Raw genomic sequence first — 27,628 nt, 5'->3', positions numbered from 1 at the left:
GGTGTGATCAACCATGATGGTGTGGCGACTTAAAAGAGAAATTAGAAAACAACCTGACATTTGCAGTTTCCAGATACAAATAGAGAAGAAACCTTTGTTAGATGTTTTTATGATGTGTCTGAAGTAATTATTTCTTCTTTGATCGTTCCCCCAGATGTCCTCTGGCCCTGTGCTGCCTCTCACAGGCTGGTGTTGGTACTACAACTAAAATTGAGGAGATAACTCACAATTGGTTGAGCGGATCATTGTGATCGTCATTGCTGTTTTGATCATCTCCAGTACACCACACACTGCAAGACTGGTAAGTGCACACACTTGTGCCTTCTGTTTTTCTTTTAGGACATGTTCTGCCCCTCACCTCATCAGTTACTGTGTTTAAATTGCTTAAGACACAACTACAATCTAGATTTTCTTTTTAATAAAAATACACATGTGCAATGTGTTCCAATATAAGCGCTGCATCAAAGATGACTGACACTCAAAGGCCTCTACCAAGGCTTAAAATATTCAGACGTATCCACATAAAGCTTGTGATCATGTCAAATTGGATTTTCCGCGGTATATTGAAGACGCTGCCAGAATGTGCAACCTGGATCGCAGCCAGATGACTCTTGGTTGACCTTACGTGTACACATACTGTTACGGGGGCGTATTGGACCACATAAAAAAGGACAAATAGTGTTTGGTCAGATAATTATGAGAATAAAATGTACATGTAAAAAAGTTAGTAATTGCATGAAAAAGGTCAGTAGTTTAAATCAAAATACATGGAGTAAAAAATGGGTTTTAATGAGAAACAAGTCATATGCAAAAATTTAAAAACAAACATGGTAACTAACCAAACAGTGATATAATATAATAATAATAATATCATAAATAATATAATAATGATAACTAAACAACTAAACTAATCCTATAAGAAAATGTACTCACTTTGTGAGATAATAAAATAATCAAAATATTACCACGTAAAAGAAACTGAGAATGAATTCAGAAAATCAAGGAAGAAGTTGCAGTTATGCCATAATCGAGTTGCAATTTTTCAAATGCTGTTAAAAAGTTATTTTTAGAAGTGTTCTTCTACAATTTCCTCTCGGGAATTAGTTAGTATAAAGCCACTCGGAAAGCTTTCAAAGAATAAACTAAATGCCAGTTGGCCATACTTATCCACACATTCTTTGCAGGGACAAAATGTGACAGGAAAGTGCAGAAAAATAAAGTAATCGCAACGGCTGTGGACAGCAACACATTCTAAAAAAAAAATGAAGGCTTTTTTCAAGAACTGAAAAAAGCCCCTCTAAAACAAATATTCACACGTCAGCTAGAGTTACTGCCCAAAATGAGAAATGGATGACATCAGAACAATCTGTCGGGACCTTTGCTTTTAGTAAAACTGATGACACTACTGTTTTTCCACTCATGATGTCACCTTTAAATCTTTGCAATATTTTGCGAGTGTTAGCAGCGAAAAGCGCAATAGAGCATTTGAGACACTTTCCCCCCCCCCAATCCTCAAGTGATAGTGCTGCTTTGCTCACGAAAAAAAAAAAAGTGTGGCAGAATAACTAATGTGCTTGACTCTGTTTCCACACTTTAGTAGTATAAAAATGAAACTACGTCATTTTTTGTAAAGACAAGACTTTCTTTTATATTTGATTTGCTCGTTCAGGCGTACCTAATGGAGTGTCCAGACAGTGTATTCATTATGCGCATGTCCTTTTTAGACGCGACAGTAAAAGGTTTGCAAGGCAGGATGCTCTCAGCTGGAGGACATTTCCAAATGCTTCATACTCTGCTCAAATATCATACATGTTAGCATAACCTGCCTTTTGCCTCTATCAAACATCAATACTCCCGCCCTCTCACATGCACATATCAAGCTCACATCCAACATTGAAAAGATGGTCTGACATTTAGCTCTCAGCGTTTCAACAATATGACATTTGCATTCTTTTATTTTTTTATCCTCCTCCCTTCCACCACTTCATCGGATGTGGCGCTAGGCGCTCCTCGCGAGTATCATTGCGAGCCGAGCCCGCGGTCCGTCATCTGCGGGGCCAAAGAGCGAGCCCCGTCTGGCCCGGATCTTCATTTAATTCTGTGTTGGCCGCCATCTAAATCAACACACTGCTTTGTCTCTGAGTTCATTTCCATTGTCTGCAACATGGCTACGGCACTCCTCTTGGGAGCATCAACTTTGCCTGGCTGGGTTGCAGACTGCATAAAATGTCCATTTCTGCAGGTAAGAGATAAGGGCAGAAAGAGAAGCTAATTATCATTGGGTGTATGTTAAAACCCCAGCAAAGGGCGGCTATCAACAGCCGTGTCTGCTCTGACACAGGCTAACTATTTAATAGGCTCTGAACTACAAACTCAGCTTCATATTCATAATAAATAACCCATGTCTCAATGCCAAGCTTTGGCTGCTGTGCTTGTCTTAAAGCGAACTCTGTAATGAGGCCGCCGCCCTCGAATGAATTGCGGGCTGTTGCCAGTAAAACACTGGGACGCTCTGCTTGTTTCACAACAAATTGAATTTTGCAGAAAAAGACATTATTCCCGCTGTGTGTAACGTCATACTTGTTGTAATGGACTCCGTCGTAGTGGAGTTGACTAACATCTCGGCTCATCTTTCCCTTGATTCACTTTGCGCTCGGCCGGGGCCTGATTGCAGGTGAGATTAACTTGTTTGTCATTCGGGTTTTGCTCCCACCACTGGTCGCGCAGTCAACAGTGGAATACTGATGGCTGTCGACAGGAAGGAGGAGCGACGCAGCCCAGTAAACCGATGTATCAAGTAACAAGTGTTGTTCTCAACAGATTTAATAATAATAATAATAATAATAATAATAATGATAATAATAATAGTGATAATAATAATAATAATAAGAAGAAGAAGAACAACAACAACAATAAGAACAACAACAATAATAATAATGCATGGCATTTGACATCAGTCAAAGACTATTGGATCTTACCAACAGGATTAAAACATTCAGACCAATACAGTCAAGCTCTGATCATGTCAAATGGGATTTTCCGTGTTAAATTGAGATCAACTGCCAGAATGAGCAAGCAGGATTAGCTCCAGTTGACAATATAGCGCCACATTGAAGAGAAGACAAATACCACAATCAGGTCAGAGAAACAAAACTGAACGATTACAAGAACAACGTAATTGTGAGTGAGATGAAATGTGAAAAATTTTAATGTGAGGTTTTCTGAGGCTGAGGACTTTGCGGCTTGTTCTCATTATAGGGAGATGACTTTGGGTGAGAGTTGGGGGGTGTACATTCTGAATTGGCGGCCAGTCAATTGCGAGCCACGTATTCGCACTCGACCTTCACTCCTCCTGACCATTTAGAGTCCTTAATCAACCTACCATGCATGTTTTTGGAATGTGAGAGGAAGCCAGAGAGAATCCCTTCAAGCACGGGGGAAACATGCAAACGCCACACAGGAAAGCTTTGCCTGATGTTTGAACACAAGCTCTCGACGATAAATCAAACAATTTTAGAAGATTGGAATTTTTTCTGCTAGCACAATGGCGTTGCCTGAAAGCGTATACAAAATGTCCACTGAAATTGCTCTGATGCTCTATCCCAGCCTCTCATGGGCATTTTTGCATGGTGACTGGCCGATTTCTGTCAAGTATTACGCCAGTAGTCGTTTTTTTAAACTCTTCTAAATTTAAACCTAATGGTACGCAAAGCAAGACAAAACAGATTTAAAAACAAGGCAAGGCAAATGTGTTTATATAGCACATTTCAGAGACGAGGCAACTTGAATGTGCTTCACACAATACCTAAAAGCCTTCGCAAACACAACAGCTGAATACAGCCTCGATCTCTTTCCTTTTTTTGTCTATAGAAAATGTCGGCCCACATCACTGTACAGTGTCGCATTTATCTTGTCTGTTTGATTCATTGGCGATTTGGACTCCGTAGTGCTGCTGCAACATCACACTATTTCCATGTCTTGTCCACATCCTGCAGCCAGAACCACATTGAACAGCAGAAACATGTGCAAGGTATGATGTATGAGATAGTTCCCGAATCATTTCTCCTTCTCATTCGGGTGACAGCATTCCTCTCTCTGAGGCAATTGCATGCATTGAGATTCGGAGCAGGAGTTTCAATGTTGCAATTTGACTGGCAAAAGGAGAAAGTGAACAATTGTACTCCCTCTCCAAGCCCAGTTGTAGCTATCTATCCTTGAGAGGTCAGATGGGTCGAGCAGAAAGAGGCTATGTAATCTTGCAGATCCATCTTGGCCAACTTCAAACTGTACACAACCGGTCAGAGTTCTTTAAAGAGATTAAAGTGATCGAAAGCCTGCTTGAAACGGGCCCAAAAAGCAGAATTGATTGCTTGCAAACAACGGGAGCCCCCCCGAAAGAGCGTCGCGGGACGATGTTTGCCACCACGGCAGTTTTGACAGAATTTCACTCGTCCATCCATCCATTTTCCATCGCGCTTGTCCTCATTAGCGTAGCCAAGGAGCTAGAGCCTGTCGCGGGTGAATTTGGGCTCCCCCCCACTCTCAAATAAACACGCAGGAAAGATTCACGAAGATTCTAAATTGTAAAGTGAACGTGAGTTTGAATATTATTTATTTATATTATTCATTTATTATTGATTTATTATCTGATATGATTTATTTATTTTTATTATCATTATATGTTTTTGTCATGCGATCGGCTGGCTTCTTATAGTTTTGTTTGTTTTACTTCCCATCTGGAAACTATTTAATGAATAGATCGATAAGAGCCGAGCATTTTAAAATGAATAACCCGCAACCTTGAAGAACCTTGAAATCATCTGCCTCCAATTTTTCGTTATGAGGATTCTATTCATAGACTTTAAAGACTAATGAGCCGTATTGTCTTTTTGTTTTTTTGTCTATTTAAATATTTCGCTGCTTGTCGGAAGAAGGATATTGCATATTGGACGAAGATGTACTTTCTCCTGACATTTCTGGTGACACCCTCCGGACCAGATTTTGGCGTTTCACCAGCAGCCGTTGCTCAGTGCATTCTCGGAGGTGAACACTTGTCATGTCGCTCGAGCACATCCGCAGACAGAGCTGCGGGCCCGACGGTGCAGCTAACAAAAGAGGCCTCATGCATCTCATAAGCCTTGTTATCAGGAGACGTGTAGAATAAATTATTTTTGTTAGCGACCAGCTGTGGATTTGCATGCAAATTCCAATCCTCAAGGGTCAAAACGCCATTTTTTCAAACGTTTCAATTCCAAGTCCAAATTTCACACTCGCAACAATACAAGCGGAAGAGATTTGAGGTTTCTCTGTGTGATTGTTTTAAGAGGAATCTCAGTGTTGTTTTTTTGGGGTCAAATTGAACAATGCGCATCTGCCTAATTTACATTTTTGAGTATATAACTAGTGTCACTCTCTGTTAAGGAGTTGCCCTATAAATGAGTTATGCAAATTCACACCAAGGTACATGCTCAACAGTCTGCTTGCATCGTCTCTACTGTTCACATGCTATTCACATCACATCACATCACATCAAACACTGCTGGTGAGAGGCAATCTTGGGAATGTTGCATGCAATCTGATGTTCAAGGTTAGCAAAAGACATTTTTGAATTTGCTATGTTTAACTGAAGAATGGAACAAAAGTATCGTGCCGCATTGTGTGTCGTTAAGGCGCCGAGGAAAATATGCTGAAAATTGCTTCGTACTTGAAAACAGAGAAAAAAAAAAAGGCAATGCGATTCTTGGCCTGCCATCAAATGATAATACCACAATGTTTTAGGAAGATTGGTCGGAAAATTGTGGCGGGTGGTTGAGCACTGACGAGAACACGGGTGGTCATGTGACATTTAAAACCAATAGGGTGCACTAAACCATGAGTTTTCTAAGGAGAATCTATGTTGATAATCCCATCGCCAAAACCGGCTTGACTTTCAATCTCATCTACTTCAGACATCTTGTGTCTGATACCAATCAAAATCAAAAGGCTTGTTCTTTTTAATACTGAGCTATGATCCGTTGAGAACAGCAATCCCTAAAAAGGGACACCTAACAGAATTTTGAAGGTCAATCTTATCAAACATACTTGGATTTGAATGTAGCCTCAATTCACTATAATCCCTCCAACAGGGACTCGCTGACAAAGCCACGCCCCTCACTAGCATGAGCTTCAATATCAAACATGGCCATTCCTGATGGCATATGTGAGAATGCAGACCCAATGCAGCTATTCAAATTTAGAAGAGGTGATACCTGTCAGTCAAACATTTGGATAATCCTACATTGTTTCTGAATCTTCTCAACTGCCTGATCTGATCTGCCTTAGCTCTGCCTCTGCTTCCAAGTTTTATGCCCAATTAGTGGTGTCCCGATTCAATATTGATATCAGATATATATGCTCAATTGAGGGCAGATGAAGGATGGGCATTTTTGTTATTTTTAGCAACCACACCAAACCGCTCTTAGGTCATACTTGCAGTTTTAACAGAAACGACAAAGTGATTTTGGGAGAGAAAAATTGAATCTCGCACTTCTAACGCAATTTGTCATACAATTTTCAAGAATTAACTCCAACAACACAGATTTGAACACGTTTGAAGGTTTGAATAAGGTCAGTGTCAAACTGGCGCTAATAGATACTGAAAAGGGCAACTGCAGATATCTTGGGTAAAAGTCAATTAGGTTATTTTTTTTTACATATATATATACACACATATATATATAACCCATTTTTGTGCTGTTAAATCGAAATATGCGGACAGTGGCCTGGTGGTTAACAAAAAATGACAACACAGGTCCCCCATTCCGACAATCATAGTGCGTCACCCATCTCGGGTTTCTATCACCCCACCCCAGATGGCAATCTCCCCATCCCATTCCTGCCGCTAATTGATCAAAAAATTCCGAGAAAGGCATCGCACAACCTGCATTTGAGCCACGATCTGCACACCGAGCATGACCAAGCTTCTTTTGCATCCTAGCCAGATTGCATACACAGCCGAGGTGACAACACACGCCGTCCTACCAACGAGCCAGACTCTCAATCACGCTAGTCTTATTGCGTATACAGTCATAGAGTCGCTACACTCTAAACGACAAAACATTTCTGTTTGGGCTTGATTGGTCTAATGAAATGAAAGGGGCAATCTTTATACTGACCTCAACACATTCATGCACTTTGGTTGTTAACAGAAACGAGACGGATTGACACACATTACAAGCAAACCAACTCAACTATCGATGCTTTTTTCTTATCAGAGAAGTTACAAATGAGAGCTGTTGTCGGAGGAATCAGGCCCGCACAGCTATAGATCCATACTATTTACCAACAGAGTGGGTTTTATTAAAGAAGCTGGCGCCTCTATTGCAAATTAGTCATATAATTGTAACTGGCCTGAGCTGGAAACACCGCGTTTCTGCAGCCGTAAGGAAGACTCACCCTCCGAGAGTTTCATTGATTATTCATCTCGGTAATGACCTCATGTCTCGGCCTGTTAGACTCTAGTGCTCATCGGCCTGTCACCTAGTTTGGCCAACAGACTGTCGCTAACATTTCACTCCCACTTTTTGCAACACATGTTTATGAATAATGACAATCTCATCCAGACGAGCTTTTGATTCATGTTTCCCACCGAGGCTTGTCACTTTCAGAGGTGGGCATGTGCATCAGCCGTGTGTGAGGAGCTGCGAGGATGTGTGTGTCGGTTGCATTGATGAGATGGCAGGGACACAAAACAGGAGACAAAAGCAATCATGGCATCGACTTGGAAGTTGTCAAAGTCATTGACCCGAAGTCGGTGAACGGCTGGAGGAGAAAAGGAAAAAAAAGTGAAGGGTGCAATTTAGTGAGCAGCTCCCTTGGACAAAGTCAAGCTGCACACAAAGTTGCATTCTTCTGCTTCACAACGACGTCCATCTCATAAGGATGACCCACTCTGAGAACTTCTATTGGGGAAGTAAGATTGTTTCACAGCCATGAGTTCTCCCGGCTATACGAGGAAAAAGCTGATGCTACGCTTTAGTGCCTGTGTGGGCGTTTAATACATCTTGACAGCCTTATGTCTGCTCTCAAGAGGATTTTGGAGCATTTGATACAAAAAGGAGCAGTATAATTAGTTCCCAAATCTAAAATTGCTCTGAAACTGTTTTTATAATAGCTTTGATATAGGGCAGCATAGTGAACTGGTGGTTAACATGTTCGCCTCAAAGTCGAGATGATTTTGTTTTTTCTGGATCCAACCACATTTTAAAAACATGCATGTCAGATTTACTGAAGATGAAATGGGTGTGATTTTTATTGTAAATGGTGGTGAGCTACACATTTGCATAGAAGTGATTTTTTCATATAAAATTGCTGCGGTGCGGTTTGAACCATGGGGTCATTCTAAACTTTTCATATAATTCCAAACTGCCAAACTACATTGCGTCATTCGGTGAGTATAATTCATGTGTACTAATAAAATTTATAGGACATTATATCATAATTTGGTTTGACATAATATCATCAGAAAACTCACAATGGTCACCGATACAAAATAAGCTAACTATAAACTGACTCTGCATCACATTGAAAGCAACATCTTTTGCTAAATAAGCGGAATATTAGGGACGGCAATAATAAACATTAGTATTATTATAAAAAACAAACTCTCTGACAATATCAATCAAAACAGTGTTATGATAAGGCAAATTATTTTGCTTGTGCTCTCATTAGATCCTGTGGGTGTACTTAGAGTTGTAGGCGGCTAATGGTTTTCCATATCCAAACAAAAAAGGCAATTCTCTAATTTCTTGAATAAGTAGGAACAATAGCAAGCGCATAAATTTAGCATAAAACTCCACCTAGCTACATAAACGTTTAAACCCTTTCATGTAAACAGTTTATCGGCGGGAAAATAAATAAATATATATAATGTAAATATCACGTGTGCCATTTTGTTCCACGGAGGGGTGCTTTTCTTGTCCCACATAGAGTTGGAGAGTCACACGACTGATAGTGAAGAGATGGAAGGGGAAAAAACATAAAATAAAATAAAAGGTCCTCCCAGGAGAAATGAATGCAGGCGGGGGAGAGCAAAGTGAATGCAATTTCAAAGGTGGAAATAATGGAGGTCATGTTGTCTGATGCTCCTGCGCTAGCCACCAAAACAACCGGGAATCAATCACATTTGCGCACGTTACTTTCTGAATGTTAATGACGACATTTTTAAGTCCGTTTTTTAATAACGGTGCTCATATCACGACGGGGCCATCCATTATTCCCCAGACTCAATGAAGTGCAGTGCAGTTATCGGTGAGGCGTTATCAGCTGACTGGAGCAATAATATTTGAAATGCATTTTTTCCCCCCTCTCTTACCCTCTGTTTTGTTCAAGCTCTTCCCCCCCGCCCTGTTTTTGTTGTGACGCAAGGTCAAAATGGAGTTTATCCTCCGATATCAGCTGCCAGTCTAGACGAGAGCAGCGCTCACTCAAGGTGACATCGCTCCGCCGTCTGCTCTCAGCACGCCGCCACACCTTTCATTTCCTGCAAGCTCAAATTTACAACTTCATCCTCTGACAGAAGGAGTCAACATGTCTAATGTGACCCCCAGCCTCTGATCCTCTGCCAGTCAACAAAGCTTTTGTGGCCCCTGACCACACCAAGAAAACAACAAACGAAGCACTTTATGGTGTGTGTGTGTTGGGGGGTACGACTGCTCAGTATAGTCATAGCACTGTATATGTTGTGTGAGAGATCGTCAGGGTTGCTGCGGTAAAATCATTCATCTCATTTGATTTCAAATTTGATTTCACTTACTTTATTTCTCTATTCCAACGAGGCCAACAAGCAGAGCCGTGAAATACTTTTTTATGAGAAGGCCAAAGGTACAATAAACCTGTTGCCATTCATACATTACAATAAGTTATGAATGCTGTGAGCACATCATCTTTCTGTTCAATTAAACAGGCCCACATTTCACAATATACGTACTTTGTACATTTGTGAGTGGATTGATTAAAGTGTATCATTATTTCAAAATTCATACTTTTTGTGACTGAGATTTGTCTTTCTGTCCAGAGGAGGACAAATTAGTAATATTGAAAAGTCCAACTTTTGGTTCAAACTAAAAGTTTTAATTTGTAATCAAAATGCCCAATTATTATAAAGAAAAATTATAAAAAGTTTTAATAACAAGAACATTGGACTATTTTTATAATTAGATCTTTTAAAAAGTCAGTTTCACAAAAACTCTTACGACAAAATACAATATAAGATCAAATGACAATAAAATAATACTGTCACATTACAAGAAATGTCCTTTTTAAAAATGACACAATTTTCCCAGACAAAAAAAAAATCATAAAAATCATAAAAATGTTTTCTTTTAAAAGACAAAAGCAAAAATGTTTTCTTTAGCTTGCCTCAATACACCCCTGTAGTCCATTCATGTGTGTTGAATTACTCAAAGGTTAGATACTGAGATGGCAAAAGTGGCATTAAAGCTCAGAACATTTTTCACTTCTTTCCTTATCCTTTCTTATCTCTGCCTGAAAACGTGATTCAGTTGGCAACGCTCCAATCATCCGTCTGAAAATCCATTTAAATGAACTTCTCAGCGAGATATGTATCCAGCAAAGTGGCAAACAGACGACGGACTATCAGAAAATTAAAGAGCACGTAACAGTTTTTAGGGAGGCGTGTGAAATTAAAATGGGACAAAACGGTGCGAAGCGTTGCGGAAAAGCAAACACTCCAAGATGTTCCCCGAACAGATTGGGCTTTTGTTTTTATTTTTTTATTTATTTTTTTTATTTAGCTTTTCTGCTCATTAAGTCAATGAATAGACAGCCTCCTTTCAACAGAGAGCATTTGTCACCTAAAGTCTTTCCAATCCTGCATGCACTGTGATGACTGCAACATAATTGATGTTTTAAATAGCATTGCATGCCTTAATTGTCAAAAGTTAATTTCAGTAAATGTTGCGGGCCACAAAAAGCGGGCATTGGAGCGCAAATGTCCCTCGAGCCATAGTTTGGACACCACTGTTTGACTAAACCCCATAGTTAGTCATAGTTAAACCCCAAAAAATCTGCTTCTCTTACTCCACCGCCCCAACACGCAAAAAATATCAGCTACTTTGCTCCCTATGTATTCATTATTTGAATTTCACAATACAAAGTGGTGCAAACGATTGACAGAATAAAACAAATTAAAATGTCACCAAAATCAAATTTTCTGGTAAGTCAGACAAAGTGTGGTTTAATCGTGGAAAATTGCCCTAATTTTAACATGCAAGGCTTTTCGAGACTCCCCTGCGCATGTATGAATAGAAGTGCGTCAGAGTGAAAGCTGGACTAAATAAAAACCAAGCAAATGCAAATGCACAGCATGTGTAATTGCACAGGATTCATGAACTCCAAAACGCCAGTCGCCGCGGCGATACCCGCGATAATGTCATTTCCATCGAGGGCGTCATTTGTGCACCCTCCCTCCCCACGTTACCACGGCAACAGCGTGTTATTAGCTTTGACAATCCTCAGTCATGTTAATGCCAGGGAGGAAGGAAGTGAGGACGACGGGATGCCACCTAGTGGGATGTGACTAACCCACATATCTCAGCAGCAATTAGCATTAGGCTGTACAGTAAAGTGACAGGAACTAATTCCTAAATACTGTAGCGACATGAAAGAGGAGGGAAGTCACCCACAGAAGAGGAATGGCGTGTCAGTGGCAAACGGATCGGCGCGGGCCCACATCGGCGCAGGCCTCTCCAATTACTTCAAGGTTAACTGTGATCCACTAATAACTTCGGGGAACTGGAGAAACAAAACATTGTTAGCTAATTACATAAGCAAGCCATTTAGACTGATTGATGCAACTTATTATCCCGCGCTCGCCTTCTCGCTGGCCTCGCCGTCTCGCCCTCCCTTTCTAATTTGCTCTTTCCATATATAGGATAAGGACGCGGCTTCATTTGGCAGGCGCCTTCGCCAAGGAGATGGGTAGACAACGGGGGGGCTTCTTCCCTCCGCCCCAATTGATCATCATCTGGAGCCAAACGCTCCCGCGTGAAGTCACAGACGAGGTAGGGGTCAAACGATGCAGACCACCCTAATGAACTAAATTCATTAGTGATGCATTCATTGCTTCACGCAGCCCGCAAATAACAAAGAACTCTTAAAGCAGAGGACGGGCCGGGGTCATTTATATTTATTATGGTTTTTTATTCCGTGTCTCCCTTGCCCCTGCTGATGTAATGCTCAAAAGCGACACGCCCGCTCGCCTATGCAGACGTCCTGTGTTGTTGTTGATGTCGTAATAACAGATCATCTTGAATTATCTCATTCTTTTTTTTTTCTTTTTGTTTTTTTCTTTTGCTGGCCACCATTATAAATAAGCTCAATAGGAATGTGTATTAGGCGGCGGCAGTGTCTCACGCCTCATGAATATGATTAATTGCAACAGCAACAAAAAAAAAAATGGGAAGAGAAAATATTAATTTGCTTCGGCCGTGAGCTTGGGTTAGCTTGTCGGTGATAAGGAAGGAATGCAAGGGTACATGCGGCCAATTATTGTACGTTAATGTCGATTAATTAATCACGTAAGAAAAGGGGGTTTAAAATAACTAACGCATTTAATCTCACTTTTTTATTTGTGCACTGCAAGCGACAAAGAACTTCTCTGAGTGCCCATCATTCGTGGTACAAGGCTTTCGTTTATCGCCCGAGCACTTCAAGCCTCCGATATCGCCTTCAGGCATAATAAGCGCGGACACCATTGCTAGTTTGAATGCAACGGTTCAACAGTTCAAGTGGACTTACTCTTCAAGTTGTAAAGGCTTTGTGTCTAAGAATTGTTAGTCTCACTTTTAGCATTTCACTAACGGAGAATATTGTTGTCTTTTTGATTTGTTTTGAATATCAGCAACAGTTTGAAAGCACCTGGATGGTTTCAGTTAAACAGCAAAGTCAACTTGAGTTCACCGAAGTCATTCTGTCTTTGAATCAAAAAAAGTTTTTTTTTTTACCAAATATTTATAGTTATCGATGAGTACTAGTACTGATCTACACGTCCAAAGTGAACCCAAATATGAAATTATACACCCATACTCTAGATTAGATTCATTTTTATTGTCTTTGCACAGAGACAACGAAAACCTTATTGTCCATTAACGCTCAATGGGTTCCACATTTGGCACTCAGCACGCCATACTGCTACTGCTCTTCAGCAACGAGTCAAATGTGAAAAAAAAAATGTCTGTGATTATTGTCCAATGTGACAAATTTAAGTTTTAGTTTGGCTGCTGCTCCACTCAGCTCCCCTCTTCTTGCCCCTACCAGTTTAGGAGTCCCTTTTGGTCACGGCCAGCTATGAGGCCTTTGCAATTTGGGCTGGGGTAATATTTCTTCCTTCTCAGACATTTTTTCATTAAAAAAAAAGATCCACTGCAGAAGTCTGCGTAATTTGTTGATGTTGCACCCCAAATGCGTCATCTGTCGTCAAACAACAACAACACATTATGGGAAAGGTCATGCGGTGGACAACAAATGGAAGAGTGTGGATGTTTTCTGACATCAAAACATTATTTCTGTGCGCTATGCTTTCTAGAAAGAAAAACAAATAACAATCATGTGGTTTCAGAAACCCTGCCACTACGCTGAACCAGAATTCTCATGGTCACTTAAGTACACTTGAGAGACAAGCAAACGTAGAGTCTGACAGCAAAATATTTGATTTGCGGGCTCCCAGGTTTGACAATCGCAGAAAAAAATGAACACAAAAGTGATGCACAATACCGTAAAGAAATGCCAATTATCAACATTGCTGTTACATTGCGCACGCACAAAAAAAGACAAATAAGAAAAACAATCACACAACACTAACAAACCATCTGTTGTGTACACAAAATTTCTCGCCAAGAAAATTGAAAAGAGAGGAGCCATGCGCTCTTAGCGTTCTCATGCGGCAGGCGTGAACCCAGATTTTGACAATCACTTGTGTAAATATGTACCAAAGCCACCCCGTTCTGGTCCCTACTGGGGGTTTGCCCAACTTTGATGCACAACCGCGGAAGCAGCATGTACTTCATTTTTTTGTGGGTAGTGTAAAGATTTATGCTCCATTTTGTAAACCCAACTGCACTAACTACGGTCGCCCAGAAGTTAAGTTTCCCCAGAATAAAAAAAAGTTGTAATTGTGTACCGTTAATTGGTTTGCCTGTCATTATAGGTTGTCGGCATAGATAATCAAATAAGGATATTTATTCTTAGTCAACAAATTATTATTCGACTAATTAAATAAAATTGGATTCGCTTGACAATCTCTCATGGCACACTAATGTCCCCTTAAGGCAATCCATTTTATAACCCGCCTTTCACCCATATTCATCTGGGATTAGGCTCCACACTTCAACCGCAACCCTAATGAGGACAAGCACTATAGAGCAAGGATGGACCGATGAATGCAAGGCACCCAAGGAGTGCCACAGATCCCAAAAGCTTTCCGAAATCGAAACCTAGTTTCTACCATCCAGCCGCTTTTAGCACTTAGGATGAGGTAGGTCGTGTGGAGAACTTGCAGCACAATAGCAAGCTTCGTTTGAAATAGCAAGCACGTAGGAACGCGGGGGCGGAGGGAGACGTTTAACAGAACTCCATTAAAAAAAATAAAGTGACCCTGCGTAATAGCAAGAGCTCATGAAATGACTCTTCTCTACAGGAGAGAGAGAGAAATGTCCTCTTTCTAATGAACTATAATGAAATGCTCTATAAATTGCTATTTAGTTTCTTTGATCACATTCTTCAAATTGCATTCAGAAAGTGTGAGTTGAGGTGCTTTCTTTCTGCTGTGCTAGTGTGTGTGGGAGGGGGGGGAGGTGAAAGAGGAGGGGGACTCACAGCAAAACGTTGCCCCCTAGCGGTAAAAGAGCTGAAGCTTTCTCACCTGTGATAAAAGTCTTTGTTCAATATACAGCATTTCTATTCTGCAGCCAAGTCTAAACATTTCATGAATGTAGATTGATTTTTAAAAGGGCATATTTGCACAATTTGTATTTTATTTATTTATTTTGCGTACAGCTTCCCTTTAAATCACCTGGAGAATTCATAATTAATGAATGCTGACATTTTCACTTCTCTGGCCCAGTTTGAGTCATTTATAAAATCCACTAATGCTCCTAGTAATTATTTAAAAATAGCTGTGTGTCATGGCTGCAACCGTGCGTTGTGAAAGCTTTAATTATAGACAGTTTCGTAATCAAAAGTCATTTTGGGGTTTTTTCTTTCCACTTCCTAGTTTATTCTTTTGGTCATTATGTGACTGCAAGGACATGGCAAACATAAAAGTATTCCATACCTAATGTAAATTACTGTGTTCTCCCTGCATACTTGATACATACATGTGTGCAAATGATAAAGACAACATCTTTGATATAGTGTTTATTATAATGCCATGCGGTTCTACACCATTTTAAAATGCTAAAATACCACATTAGTAGTCATTTATGTCTCAATTCTAATTTTTTTAAAGGCAAAATGTTTGATGCAGATTCTGCTTTGGATGTCATGCTCTGTGCATTGTTTGAAAACCTAAAGTATATAAAGTGTTAGACACTAAGTTATGTGACATCAATTTTCTGATTTGCTAATGAAAAAAAACAATAGTAGTGAGGTGAAGCTACTACTGTAAATTCAGCTGACTTGGAAATGTCAGTTTAACTAGCAAGCTATCTGGATCAATAACTAAATAGTGGATGGATGGATGGATGGATGGATGGATGGATGGATGGATGGATGGATGGATGGATGGATGGATGGATGGATGGATGGGTTGGGTGGATGGATGGATGGATGGATGGATGGATGGATGGATGGATGGATGGATGGATGGATGGATGGATGGATGGATGGATGGATGGATACTGAACAGGATTTTAGTAGAAGCATAAAAAATATTATGTTTTCAAGTGACATTTGAGAAATGCAAATATTTGCTCTGTCACTGCAAATTTAGCTCCGATATTTTTTCCTCAGTGAACATGAACAACGCAATAGAGGCAGCCAATCAAGTCACTGTGACAAAAGTCACCGCTTGGCAAATTTGTTATAAAAAGTGAGGAGCACAAATGTCACCGTGTGCCGTTAAGAGAGGTGATGCCACACGAGTGTCTCTTGACCAGTGGTATCTGTGTGCCGGTTGCCCGGCAACGCCGCCGTGGAGAGCCCAGATACCTGTTTCCCTCTCACTTGGCAGTCTGTGTACGAGGCTTAGCAAAGCTGCTGAGCCACACGGCACTAAATAATGACTTACTGTTTCATTTAGGACGTTTGCTCTGCCTTGGAAGGATGATTGCCTCGGGTCAGGTGATCGAGAGTGTGCGTGTTTAAGCACTGCGGAGGTTGTGCACGCTCCTTAACTCCTACCAAGCGTGCATACAGTACTGTGGAAAAGTTTGAACTTTTTTGTTTTAATGACTTTTTTTCCACTGCAGTCTTTGATGTAAAACAGTAAACAGTAGGACGTAGACAGTTAGCGGCTGATTAGTACTAAACAGTTTCTGAGAAACTTTGTCGAGAGGTGGTGCATGGGTCGAGGAAAGTCATTACATACAATGAGCCTCATTTACTGATACATGCGTAGGAACGTTTGTACTTTGCGCACAAATTGAGCATATTTGCAAAATCACCATCAGACAGCTGCGTTACCCTAACCCATTTCGTTCGCACAACTGTGCCATATGTTGATCGGAATTTATTCTAAATGACGACATTTCCGACAAATGTGTTTTGTCGAGTAGAAAAAATGAGTAAAGCAGACAGAGTATCATTTTTATATTCACTTACACTAAAGAAGTCGCATTGGAACAAATGGTGTCTTTTTCATTTTCAACAGCACTCAGTCTGGGCATAAAAACCTTGGCGTTCCATACAAAGACAAAAACTCCAGGCTGCATCTGTTGTGACAACAAAATGGCGACAATTAGTTATGAATGGAGTCTTATCGACGTGAAACGGCAACTCGTACCCAAACTGTCTCATGTGAAGTGCACTTGGTTACACACACAAAAAAAAAAACCCCACATTTCATAGCAAAAGTGTTGATGAACATCACCCCGTGGCTCATTTTGACAGGTCAGTGCACTACTATTTGACCTACAAGGAGTGTATAATGAAAGCTAGCGCATTGTATTGATTGATAAATGCATTTTTCCCTCTGTGTTAAATCGGCTATCTGTCAGATGACCGCACGTCATCGAGGGCACAAATTTGACCTCCTTTCTTATTGCCTGCCATTTATTTTTCATATAAATCTGCCCTGAATACACCTTCAAAGCCTGGATGAGTTGATAACTGAGCAACTTTGCATGCTGGAAGCGCAGAAGGAGATGTAAAATATATACGCTGAAGATATATTTCCATGAAGCATATTGCCTTGATGCGTGGGAGCTTTGTTTAGAGCCTCATGCACACACCAAAAAAGGCAACTAATCCTCTCCATCCGAGCTTTTATCACTGCTATCAAAAGATAGAAGAGCAGCTTCTTCTTGCTTATTTATGCTTATACCAATGAAAGGCAACTCACTGCCCATTTCAGTAACCCCCCCCCCCTCCCCTCTTCCTCGCCATCCTCCCCTACCCACTCATATCCAAAGAAGCAAAATGGTTGAATGTGTCGTCAGTCTTAGGTCCTTGGCAGCACTTTTGGGGATGATTATCTCCTCTGGAGTGGCCCTCAGATAGCTATCATGTCATTTGTGACGATGGTTGTCTGATGCTCGTTATCCTTGCAGGCGGCTTTTGGAAGTGACCTTTAAAGATAATGAGGACAGTACACGCTCACACACTCTGTGGGTTTTCAAAATCATCTTTAAATCCCCTATACGTGCACTCACCAGACGTAACATTAGGTACACCTGAGCAGTCTAATGACATCCGACAGATGAGTACAAAAAGCGATTCCTACATGAGTAACAGTTATAGTTATACAAGAAAAAAATAAATTCAGACGATTACTGCACAATATTTTTTATTTTTTTTTCCAAAGGCAGATTTGAAGACTGTCTTAAACTGACACAAAAATGTTTGTTTGAGAAGTCCCACTTTTGATAGGAGTCGACCTTAAATGAACCAAGTTATGATATGATTTACAAAAAATGTTTTGAAAAATTTTAATTTTACGCAAAAAAAAAAGGCAATATCGTATTGTTCGGATTTTTTTTTATAGATAAAATCTATAAAATAAATAAAGTGGGAAATTAAGATTGAAGATTCCTTACGATTAAAGTCTGCCACTTTTTAGGCACGTTATATGTTGTTATTCTCGGCTGCTCACTTGCGTAAATCAAAGAGCCACGTCAACACACCCACACCTCTGCGTTACACTTTTGCCCTCCATAGTGGCGTCAGCCTCCTAGTTGTATACACAAATGTAAATGACATGAAAGATGGCAAGCAAGAGTGACAGCAGCCTGCAGCTTTTTTTTTTTTTTTTTTGTACCTCTGGCATATAATGGCTCCTTCTTGCGCTTCCCCGCCCTCGTTTGCATGCAAGACGCTCAGCCGAGTAACCTGGGAGTCTTCAAAGGCCGTCTCCCGGGTAATGGAGCAGCATGAGATTTTCCATCTGATCATCACTGACTGCCGTCTTGATCGTGTCAAATCCAACTGGGACAAGAGTTCTGCATGTTAGCAAACTCCAGCAGGAGTTTCATCTGAAAAAGGGAATTTGCTCGGGTTTGACAAGTGAAACGTAATTGACGTTCCTTGATTCAATTCCACTCTTTTCTTAATGATTTGGTGAACGGAGCAGGACATTGTGCAGGCGGGACAGACAAATATAAACCATCATTATCTCTGATGAAGCAAGGAACCATATTTGGTACCTTAAGTCGGAATTTAAATTGGACCCTGAGTGCTTCATTATGAGGCAGAAGAAGCACATTTTGTAGCCAATCAGGAAAGAATAATTATGAAAAATTCCAGAGATGCAAATGCGTTGACCCCCAATTGCCCCAAATTATAAATTTCACAAGTTAGTTTTTGGTTTGGAGCAAAAACTGCCACAAAAACAGATATTGCGAACCTTTAAACAATTTAACACAAATGGTGCAGCAATACAAGCAGACAGACACAAACGTAATCACAGGCCAATGTTATTGATCTGCTTGGAAAAATGATTCATATAAAAGCAAATTAATTGCCACGGTCTTCTTTCTTTATATGAACGTTATCATTTGTTTTTTGTTGGGGGTGGTCTAGAACAGATTAGTGCCGTTTTCATTCATTTCAATCACTCAGGGTTCAGTTTGAATTTGATATGAGGTAGGATTAATTTGAATTATTCTACATATTTGTGATTTGCCATTGTTAGATTAATCTGGCAAGAGTGAATGTTTATTCATATTGTACAGGCGGTCCAATGAATTTCCAATCAAGAGATTTTTCATAGTTTTATGAAAAGCTTTTTTTTTTTTTATCTACGTGACTACCATTGTTTTGAAAACAAACACATTTCACAAACACATTTGTGTCCTTGTGTAATGACGCGACAGTATGACGAAGAAAGGTGAAGAAACAAGTGAATTATATGCAGTGACAGAATAATTGGACTATATAGTATTTCTTTTAAGGCAAATGAACTATATAATTTTTTTAAAGCCAATATGAAATGGCTTGTCTCCAGTCCGTGCTAAATGAGAATGCAAATGGGGCACCATCCCTTTGATTTATTTATATTTTACACGTTTATTGTTATATTTATATATATTATATGTATATGTGTTTACTGTAAGATGAGCAGTTACCAGGTCTTTGGATTGGTCGGTGCAAGTCCTGTGGAGTGATCTCAGCCCACTTGATTTTTATCTTTTGAGGCCTTTGAAGGTGATAGTGGATCAGGATAGGAATGATAGAAAGCAGAAATTATCTCAAGAAATTTATCACCAACACCTTTACAAAGAACTCCAGCTGTGCTGCGGACTGAGGAGGACACGCATTGTAATGTGTTGTCCAAACATTGGTGGTCATGTGAATTGTAAATTGTTTTTGTAGAGCATATAATAGAATTTAAAATGGTTTGGAAACTCATGAAACACCCTGTATCCATGTTCAGAAGCTATTTTTTCAATATAGTATTTTTATTTTTGGCTTGCAGTCTTAGGAGAAAAGATTCAGAGGAACATGTCTCAGCGTATTAAACAAGTACAGCTACTGGATCTATGTGACGTATCGTAAAAGTACATCATTAAACATATATTGATTCTGATGTAACTCTTAATGAGAATTTACAAGTACGTGAATGAAGGTCCAAGAGTTTTTTTTGACAATCACACATTTATTGGGAAAGGCGGACTAAAAAATATATACAAATACACATCAGCAAATGCTAATAAACACTGAGAAATTTTTTACAAGTATTCACAGTTCACGTGAGGTTAAAACTCAAAACATAGTCGCTACCTCTGATTCCGTTGCCACGGTTACAATATTTGGCTTGTGGAGTTTAGGGTCATTCTGCACCTGAGACAGGTAAGGTGGAAGGGTTCCCGTTCTACCCGTGTAGTTCTGCACACCACCACTATGAGGTTTCTTGGGATTGGTCGCATAGCCAGATTCCTTCCAGGAGTGGGTGTAGCCGTTCAGATCATTGAAGAGGATTTCCGGGGAGAAGCCGACGGCATACGCCAAGTCTCTGGGGTTCCTGAAGCACTGCTGCGGTATCGCACAGTAGGTGCCTTGGCAATCCCCCGCTAAGCTGTTAGCGGTGCTGGACGAACCTAAAGACGAGTGAAAGAAATAAGGATTTGTTTGGCTCTTACATGCGTGTGTTTCACAATAACCCAACGGTTCATCGGGGACACTTACTCTAATGAGATCCAATAATCTTTTGAAGAGATAATAATGATTACTTCTTAGGACTATTAATTGTACTGTATTTCCCAGTAAGTGTCTATATTTGGCCCATATTAATTACACCAGTGTAAAATTGCAGGGATTAATTCATTTTACAATTGCACTTTGTAGTATTGTAATGACTTGCGTCTCTGTTATTGCTGTTAAAGTGTGATTACATAGTTGTCTCACTTGGCTTTAAATTGTTACCATTTTAGCCATGTAAGAGGGTTGACATTTTAGAAAGAGTTCTTAGTATGATGCAGTAAAGTTCTACACTGATGCAGACTGCAAAACACTGTAATACAAATTTTAACTTACTTCTTATATACATATACATTCACTAGGCTAGAAATTTTTTCTTGTCGTATATCTAAATACGTAGCTCTTCTGTCAAATATTACTTAGTGGTAAAAAAAAAAGAGTTACTTTTAAGTCTTGGGTGAAAGGTGCTGAAGCTCCTCTTGCCAGCGTCTCCGCTGACGTCCGAGTCCGAGTCATTGAAGTCGCTGTCCCCTTTGCCGCTGTCCTTCACGCTCAGCTGGTCAGTGTTGGTCGTGCCACTGCAAATCAGCACAGGGTCACCATGAGCCACCCGTGCAACACATTAGCTTGATTATTGATGCCTCCGTAATATAACCTCCGATAACCTAATTGCACACACGGAGAAGGAGTTTTGGGTTAGTGCGTCGGAGCCGAAAGAAAATCCTTCTAGCGGGATGGTTTGTTTGAGAGATCCATGTACCAAGAACAAAGTGGTTCCTGCAACTTTGGGTGACACTTACCTCACTTGCAAACAATACTTGTCAGCTTGCCATATAGATGACGGCTGGAAGTGCTTTGAGGGAATGAACACCTAAAAAAAAAAAAAAAAAAAGTTGAGTTTTACTTTTAGATACGAGAAAAGTACAGATTGCGGTAAAGAAGTGAAAAAGACACCTTTGATTCTGAGTCGTTGCTTCTCTCCTCATACGAGCAGGAGTCATCCAAACTCGAGGAGGTCCTTTCCAGGAAGAAGCCTCTCGAGCCAGTGTATATGTTACCATGGGTGGACCCGGGGGGCGGCCTGCTGTCAAACAAATTGTGGCGGCCTTCCCTTTTAGAAAGCCCTGAGCGGCCGCGGCCCACTTTGCACGTGACCACCACGGCCACGATGGCCACCAGCAGCAGAGCGCACCCGCCGCTTAGCAAGATGATGACCACCAGCGAGGCATCCAAGCCCGCCACGATGCCTTCTTCATCGCTTGAACGCAAGACCACCACGGCTCGGTCCTCGTTGGGATCCGTGTCAGTGACCACGAAGCGCACGGTGGCGCTGCTGGAGAGTGGTGAACGGCCGCGGTCGCTCACAACCACGACCAGTTCCAGGATGTCCCCGATTTGGGCCTTCAGCCATTGTTTGAGGGTGATCTCCCCGGTACCCTTGTCCACACTGAATAATTTGCGGTCGCCTTGTAACATGTGGTAGGACAGCTCGGCGTTCACGCCGTCATCTGTGTCTTCGGCAGAGAGGCGCAGAGCCAGATAGGAAGCGGGGGCGTTCAAGGGCAGCGGGATATCGGCGGAGTCGTTAAACAACACGGGGAAGGTGAAATACGGGTAGTTGTCATTCTGGTCCACCACTTGGATTTTAATTGTCGTCGTGCTCGACAACGAAGGGGACCCTTTGTCTTCCGCTTGGATGACCAGCTCAACTTCATGGATGCTCTCATAGTCGAAGGACCTGGCTGTGTACAAAGAGCCCGTTTGGGAATCTACAGACACGAAGGTGGAAACCAGCGACCCGCCTTGCACGTCAGACTCCAGAAGCTTGTAGGAGACTTTTGCATTTTTGCCCAGGTCAAGATCGCGGGCCACTACTGTGGTGACGTAAGAACCTGGAATGTTGTTTTCTATGATTGAGACTTCATACGCCGACTTACTGAACAGAGGTGCGTTGTCGTTCTCATCGGTGACCCTGATGGTGTACTGGCGCACTGTTTTAAAAGGGGGGCTGCCCAAATCTTCAGCAACAATAGTCAGGTTATACTCAGGGATCCTCTCCCGGTCCAGAGTGGCGGTGGTGACTATCATGAAGGTCTCCCCGTAGGCTTGCTGCAAGGTGAAGTCTTCGTGGCCGAGAAGGCTGACTCGCACGTAGCCGTTAGAGCCAGAGTCCAGGTCCGAGGTGCTGATGAGGGCCACAAAGCTTTCTGCGGCCGCAGCCTCTGTGATGTACGCCACGTCGTCTGCACTGGCGGTCATGGGCTTGATGTTGATCTCAGGCGCGTTGTCGTTCACGTCCACCACGTCAATTGACACCTTCCAACTGGAGGACGCAGGCTCGGCGCCCAGGTCGGAGGCCTTGACACGCAGCTCGTAGGATCGACGCCTCTCAAAGTCCACACGGGCCCTCAGCGTCACGTCGCCGGTGTGCGGGTCAATGTGGAAGACGCGGGCGGCTTCTGCCGAGAAACTGTCAAAGGCGTACATCACCTCGCCGTTGACGCCCTCGTCAGGGTCGAAGGCGTGCACCCGCACCACACGGTGGCCCACCGGAGCGTCCTCGTTAAGCTCCACCTTCAGCGAGCCATGCTCAAAAATGGGCCCGTTGTCATTGAAGTCCATCACCTTGATGCGAACCGTCGTGGAGCCTGATCTGTTGGGCACGCCTCCGTCAGTTGCGGTTACCTCCACCAGGTAGGAGTCCTCCATCTCCCGGTCCAGCTCCCTCACCAGAACCAGCTCGGCAAACTTGACGCCATCCTCCCGCTCATGCGCCTCCACGGCAAAGTGGCTGCTGGGGGAGATGTTGTAGCTCTGGATGTAGTTTTCACCCACATCCGGGTCAACAGCAATAGGTAACGGGAAACGAGAGTCCAGGGGCAAATTCTCCAAGATTTCCAGAGTGCTTTCATTGCGGGCAAATGCGGGGGCATGGTCGTTTATGTCCCGCACTTCAATCTCAACGTGAATGAGCTGAAACTTTTCATTGGAGAGAGCCACCACGTCAAAGGTGACAAAGCACCGCGGGGTGCGAGGACACAGCAGCTCGCGGTCGATGAGCTCAGCCACGCACAAGAGCCCGTCGGCCTCACGCATGTACACTACCGAGAAATTGTTTTCCTGCATGAAGCGAAAGGACGTGTCATGGCCTTCGGCGGGGTCGATTTTCAAGTCTCGGGATAAGTTGCCTATTTCTGTCCCAGGTGCGTCCTCCTCGTAGGTGAAGTATCTTGTTGTCGTGCACTGAACCTTGTAAATAATTAAAGCCAGCACGAAGCAGCAGTGAGCAAGTCTTGCCATCTTGTTAAAAAACCAAAGAAGTTCTACTCATGTGAATCACAAATGACCTGAGCAGACCTCAGCTTTGTGAGTAAGTGCATGCTTCACACTTACAGGCAGGCTATAAACTGGGCCGTATGTAAATGAGTTGACCCATCCACCAATGGCCTGACAGCACACGCCACCAAAAGGGGGCACTTTTGGCTTATGACGAACTGCTGCGTACCATTTGAAAGGCAAATGTTTAACTTTTGGCACCTTATCATTCCAAAAGTAGTCCTGTAATTGTTTGCTATTTTTCATTATTACAACCATCAATTTTTCTTACTCAGTTTTTGTTCTACTGATGTACAAAGTATTAATTTAAAAAGAAATATTAGTGCAGCAACCTGTAGCCATAAGTCACACGAAGAGCCATTTCTAATAATTTGACCTTCTCATCTACCTTACTAAGGGAAGTGAAATACAAACATCTGTGTGTAATGCAGTGCAATTCCACATCACAACAACACAACAATAAACATGTTGTCAAATGAGTAACTTTCATGAATGCAAAAGTATCGATTACTACTTTCCATTCTGTCTGCAGGTGTCCAACAAATGTAGAGATTCCAGATACACTGAAATTCTATTGTGCTGTTGAAAATGAACAGAAAACATGCTCTCATCGTTATGGTTTTGCGTGTGTGTGTGTGTGTGTTTTCATAGGCTGCTATGCAAATGTGCACTGACCCATCCATTGATGGCCTGGCAGCGGTCCACCCAAAGGGAGCGGAGGCTGCCAAAGAAGCTTTCAGGTCAAATCAACAATTATCTAATGTAAAAGTACAACTGCATGACAGCTTTTTGACTGCTATAAACCTTTGTTGAGCCAGATAGCATATTGGGTGGGTGGTCAAATGGGCCCAGCATCTCAGTATGAGACATTATAACCACAATCTGACACAAGAAATTCAGTAGAACCTTCAAAGTTAACCTCAAGTTGCTTGTATATGGATGGCTGTTAGCACATCCATCTTTTCCCTCGTCTATTAAAAGCTCTTTTCAAAGTCCACTCAATAAGTATAGTTTCTCATAATTCTCATCATACCTCATGCAAATATTAATTAGTCATTGAATTATTGATTGAATCTTCTGTAATCATTTTAGTAGAAGATGATTCGGCTTCGTGTTTACTACTAAGCTGACAGTATTTGGCACCACCGTTCTGCTGTGTTCCATTATTTAAAACTAATAATTCACCAGCTCCCCTGCATATCATCAAGCAACGCAGTGCGTGCTCACCACTAAAAACCAACGACGGCCTCAGCAGTAATCAATAGACTTCAATAATCCAACGCGTACTCATGAATCAAAAGCAAAGTGGCTTAGCTTGGCGATTAACTAAAGAGGAAAGTTAAGGTTTCCACATTAAAATGCAGCTTTGTATCATCGCCGATGCTCACGAGAAGAAATCCACTTCTTGACATTCATAGAGTTCAACCTCTCTGCGACTCATATCATTCTGTGCAAACAGAGTGTGAGGGTAATATAAAGGATGAGCAAGAATGTGCCTTTGTCTTCCTCTTTCAAATAGCAGGGGAGGAATATTAATGCAGCTCTTCAGACCTCAAAAGTGTCGTTTGCGCCGTGTTGTTGCGGGGATACACATCACGCTAATTGGCCTGTAATTAATCTGCAATTTAATAAATCAACATTTAATTCAAACAATAGTTCTCAAAAACAGGTTGGGGTGTTTTTCTTTTTTTTTTTTGAAGGGTGATAAGAGAATAAAAAGCCAACACACACACACATACACACGTCAACGGGCAAAAAAACATAAGTCAAGCAGACTTTTGTCAAGCATATGGGTGATTAGCCCACGCTGATTAAAAAGCATCCTCGGCCCTTCAAAGGGCCCTTGACGCCTTTGCAAATGTTTGCGTTAAATCTGTCTGAGCCGCCCCCGATGGGGTAGCAAGGTGTTAAAAAGCACACAATAAAGAAAGGGGGAGAAACAGACGGCACAGGGATGGTTGTGATAGTGAGGTGAGAGGTGCTAAGATAGGGTGAAGATGCAGGTGATGGGTACTATGCAAGCTGATTGTGAAAATCAAATTTACTTCCCTCAGATAATGTGCAAAAAGGACACATTTCTTGCTCGTTTTTTTAAAAACGACGCTGATCTGATGTGGATGTATTGACTATAAACTGCTTTTATTGTTATTTCGATGTCATTTCAACGGAAAACAGCTGTTGAATGGTAGAATGAAAGGTACTAAATACAACAATCAATGGTGGATGGAAGTCAGCATGCTTCAAGTAAATCATTTTTACTATGATAAGATGTGAATTCACTGCAGCAAATTAGATTTTTTTTTTCATCCATAACAAAATCCACCAATGTTATAATCATAAAAAGAACATTTAGAAGCTTTTTTTGGGGGGCTAACAATATTACACCATGAATGATGTGTATTGCTAACAACAACAGCAAAAAGAATGTATTTATTTATTTATTTGTTTTTTTCAATTAAAAAACGATTTATTTATTTATTTATTTTTTTTATTTACTTATTTATTTATTTATTTATTTATTTATCTATCAAAACAAACAAAAATGTTCAGCCCAGTGTGCGTTAGAAAAATTAGCACCCCATCATACAAGATGTATAAAAAATATAAAGAAATTTGCCATAAATACTGTATATAGAGACTTTTGGAACATTTAAGTGAAATTGGATGATTAGTTTATTATTCATTAGCACTAAAACGCCACCTCTACATTAGCACTGAGGCCTCTACATGAATGAGGTTTGTATTCATCATAACATATTGTATTAAATAAAAAATAATAATAACAATTGGTGTTTGATGACAAGGCAAAGACAGCAACACAAAACGTGTCTGGGCTGACCCACTGATATTTTACACTTAAATTAGGTTGTGCCATTCTCTTTATTAGAAATCAGCAAAAAGCTGAAGGTCATATTACTGCACATTGTTGTTTTAAATCAAGCAAAGTTGCATGATTATGTTGGTAATGGCATTATTAAGCGCGCCACTCAAGACTTTGCACGTACACATCACAGGAAATGACATGATCCCTAATGCCTACTCATTTTCTTCGATCTCAGTTAATTTTACATTAGCCTCCCTCTTTCTCTAAATGAGGTCTGAATGAATGTATGAACCCGGAGCCACAGCTGTAAAAAAAAAAAAAAAAGCATGTAAGTTACTCCTGTGCCTCTTTACCAGACACGTGGAGCTTTTCCGTGCTACAGCTCCACATTGACTGCTTCTTGAAAATCCAGGATTTGATGGCTATGATGTGGCTAATACAGAATTATTAGCCAAATTAGTTGTTTGCCAGTAAGAGGATTCACATTTTAATCTGATCATACGTCTCACGTGCAAATCAATGTGGCAAAGGTGCCAAAACAACAGCAGCTGTACAGTAGATTAAAAACAATCAGAAGACCCCCCCTGAATTGTAATTCTTTATTTTTGTTAATCCTAT

The 27,628-nt window shown here is 41.2% G+C and overlaps 1 protein-coding gene and 1 long non-coding RNA gene across 3 annotated transcripts in view; one reads left to right on the top strand and one right to left on the bottom strand.

The window, feature by feature from the left end:
* Positions 1-26,595, top strand: part of LOC133160202 (uncharacterized) — a 28,601-nt gene extending 2,006 nt beyond the window's left edge. For both annotated transcript variants that reach the window (XR_009715822.1, XR_009715821.1), the window contains exons 2-4: positions 155-301; positions 11,933-12,062; positions 24,838-26,595. This is a non-coding gene — a long non-coding RNA (uncharacterized LOC133160202). The remainder of the gene's footprint in view (positions 1-154; positions 302-11,932; positions 12,063-24,837) is intronic.
* On the bottom strand, positions 20,291-25,607 carry pcdh8 (protocadherin 8). The gene is made up of 4 exons (XM_061287848.1): positions 21,805-25,607; positions 21,651-21,721; positions 21,295-21,428; positions 20,291-20,750 (listed from the first exon to the last, which is right to left on the bottom strand). The coding sequence occupies exons 1-4, from the start codon at positions 24,148-24,150 to the stop codon at positions 20,416-20,418; spliced, it is 2,886 nt and encodes a 961-aa protein (XP_061143832.1). The 5' UTR covers positions 24,151-25,607; the 3' UTR covers positions 20,291-20,415.
* Positions 26,596-27,628: the final 1,033 nt, after the last annotated feature.

This window comes from Syngnathus typhle, linkage group LG9 (genome assembly GCF_033458585.1).
Source record: "Syngnathus typhle isolate RoL2023-S1 ecotype Sweden linkage group LG9, RoL_Styp_1.0, whole genome shotgun sequence".
Classification (NCBI taxonomy): Eukaryota; Metazoa; Chordata; class Actinopteri; order Syngnathiformes; family Syngnathidae; genus Syngnathus; species Syngnathus typhle.
This window is presented reverse-complemented; position numbering and strand designations above follow the sequence as displayed.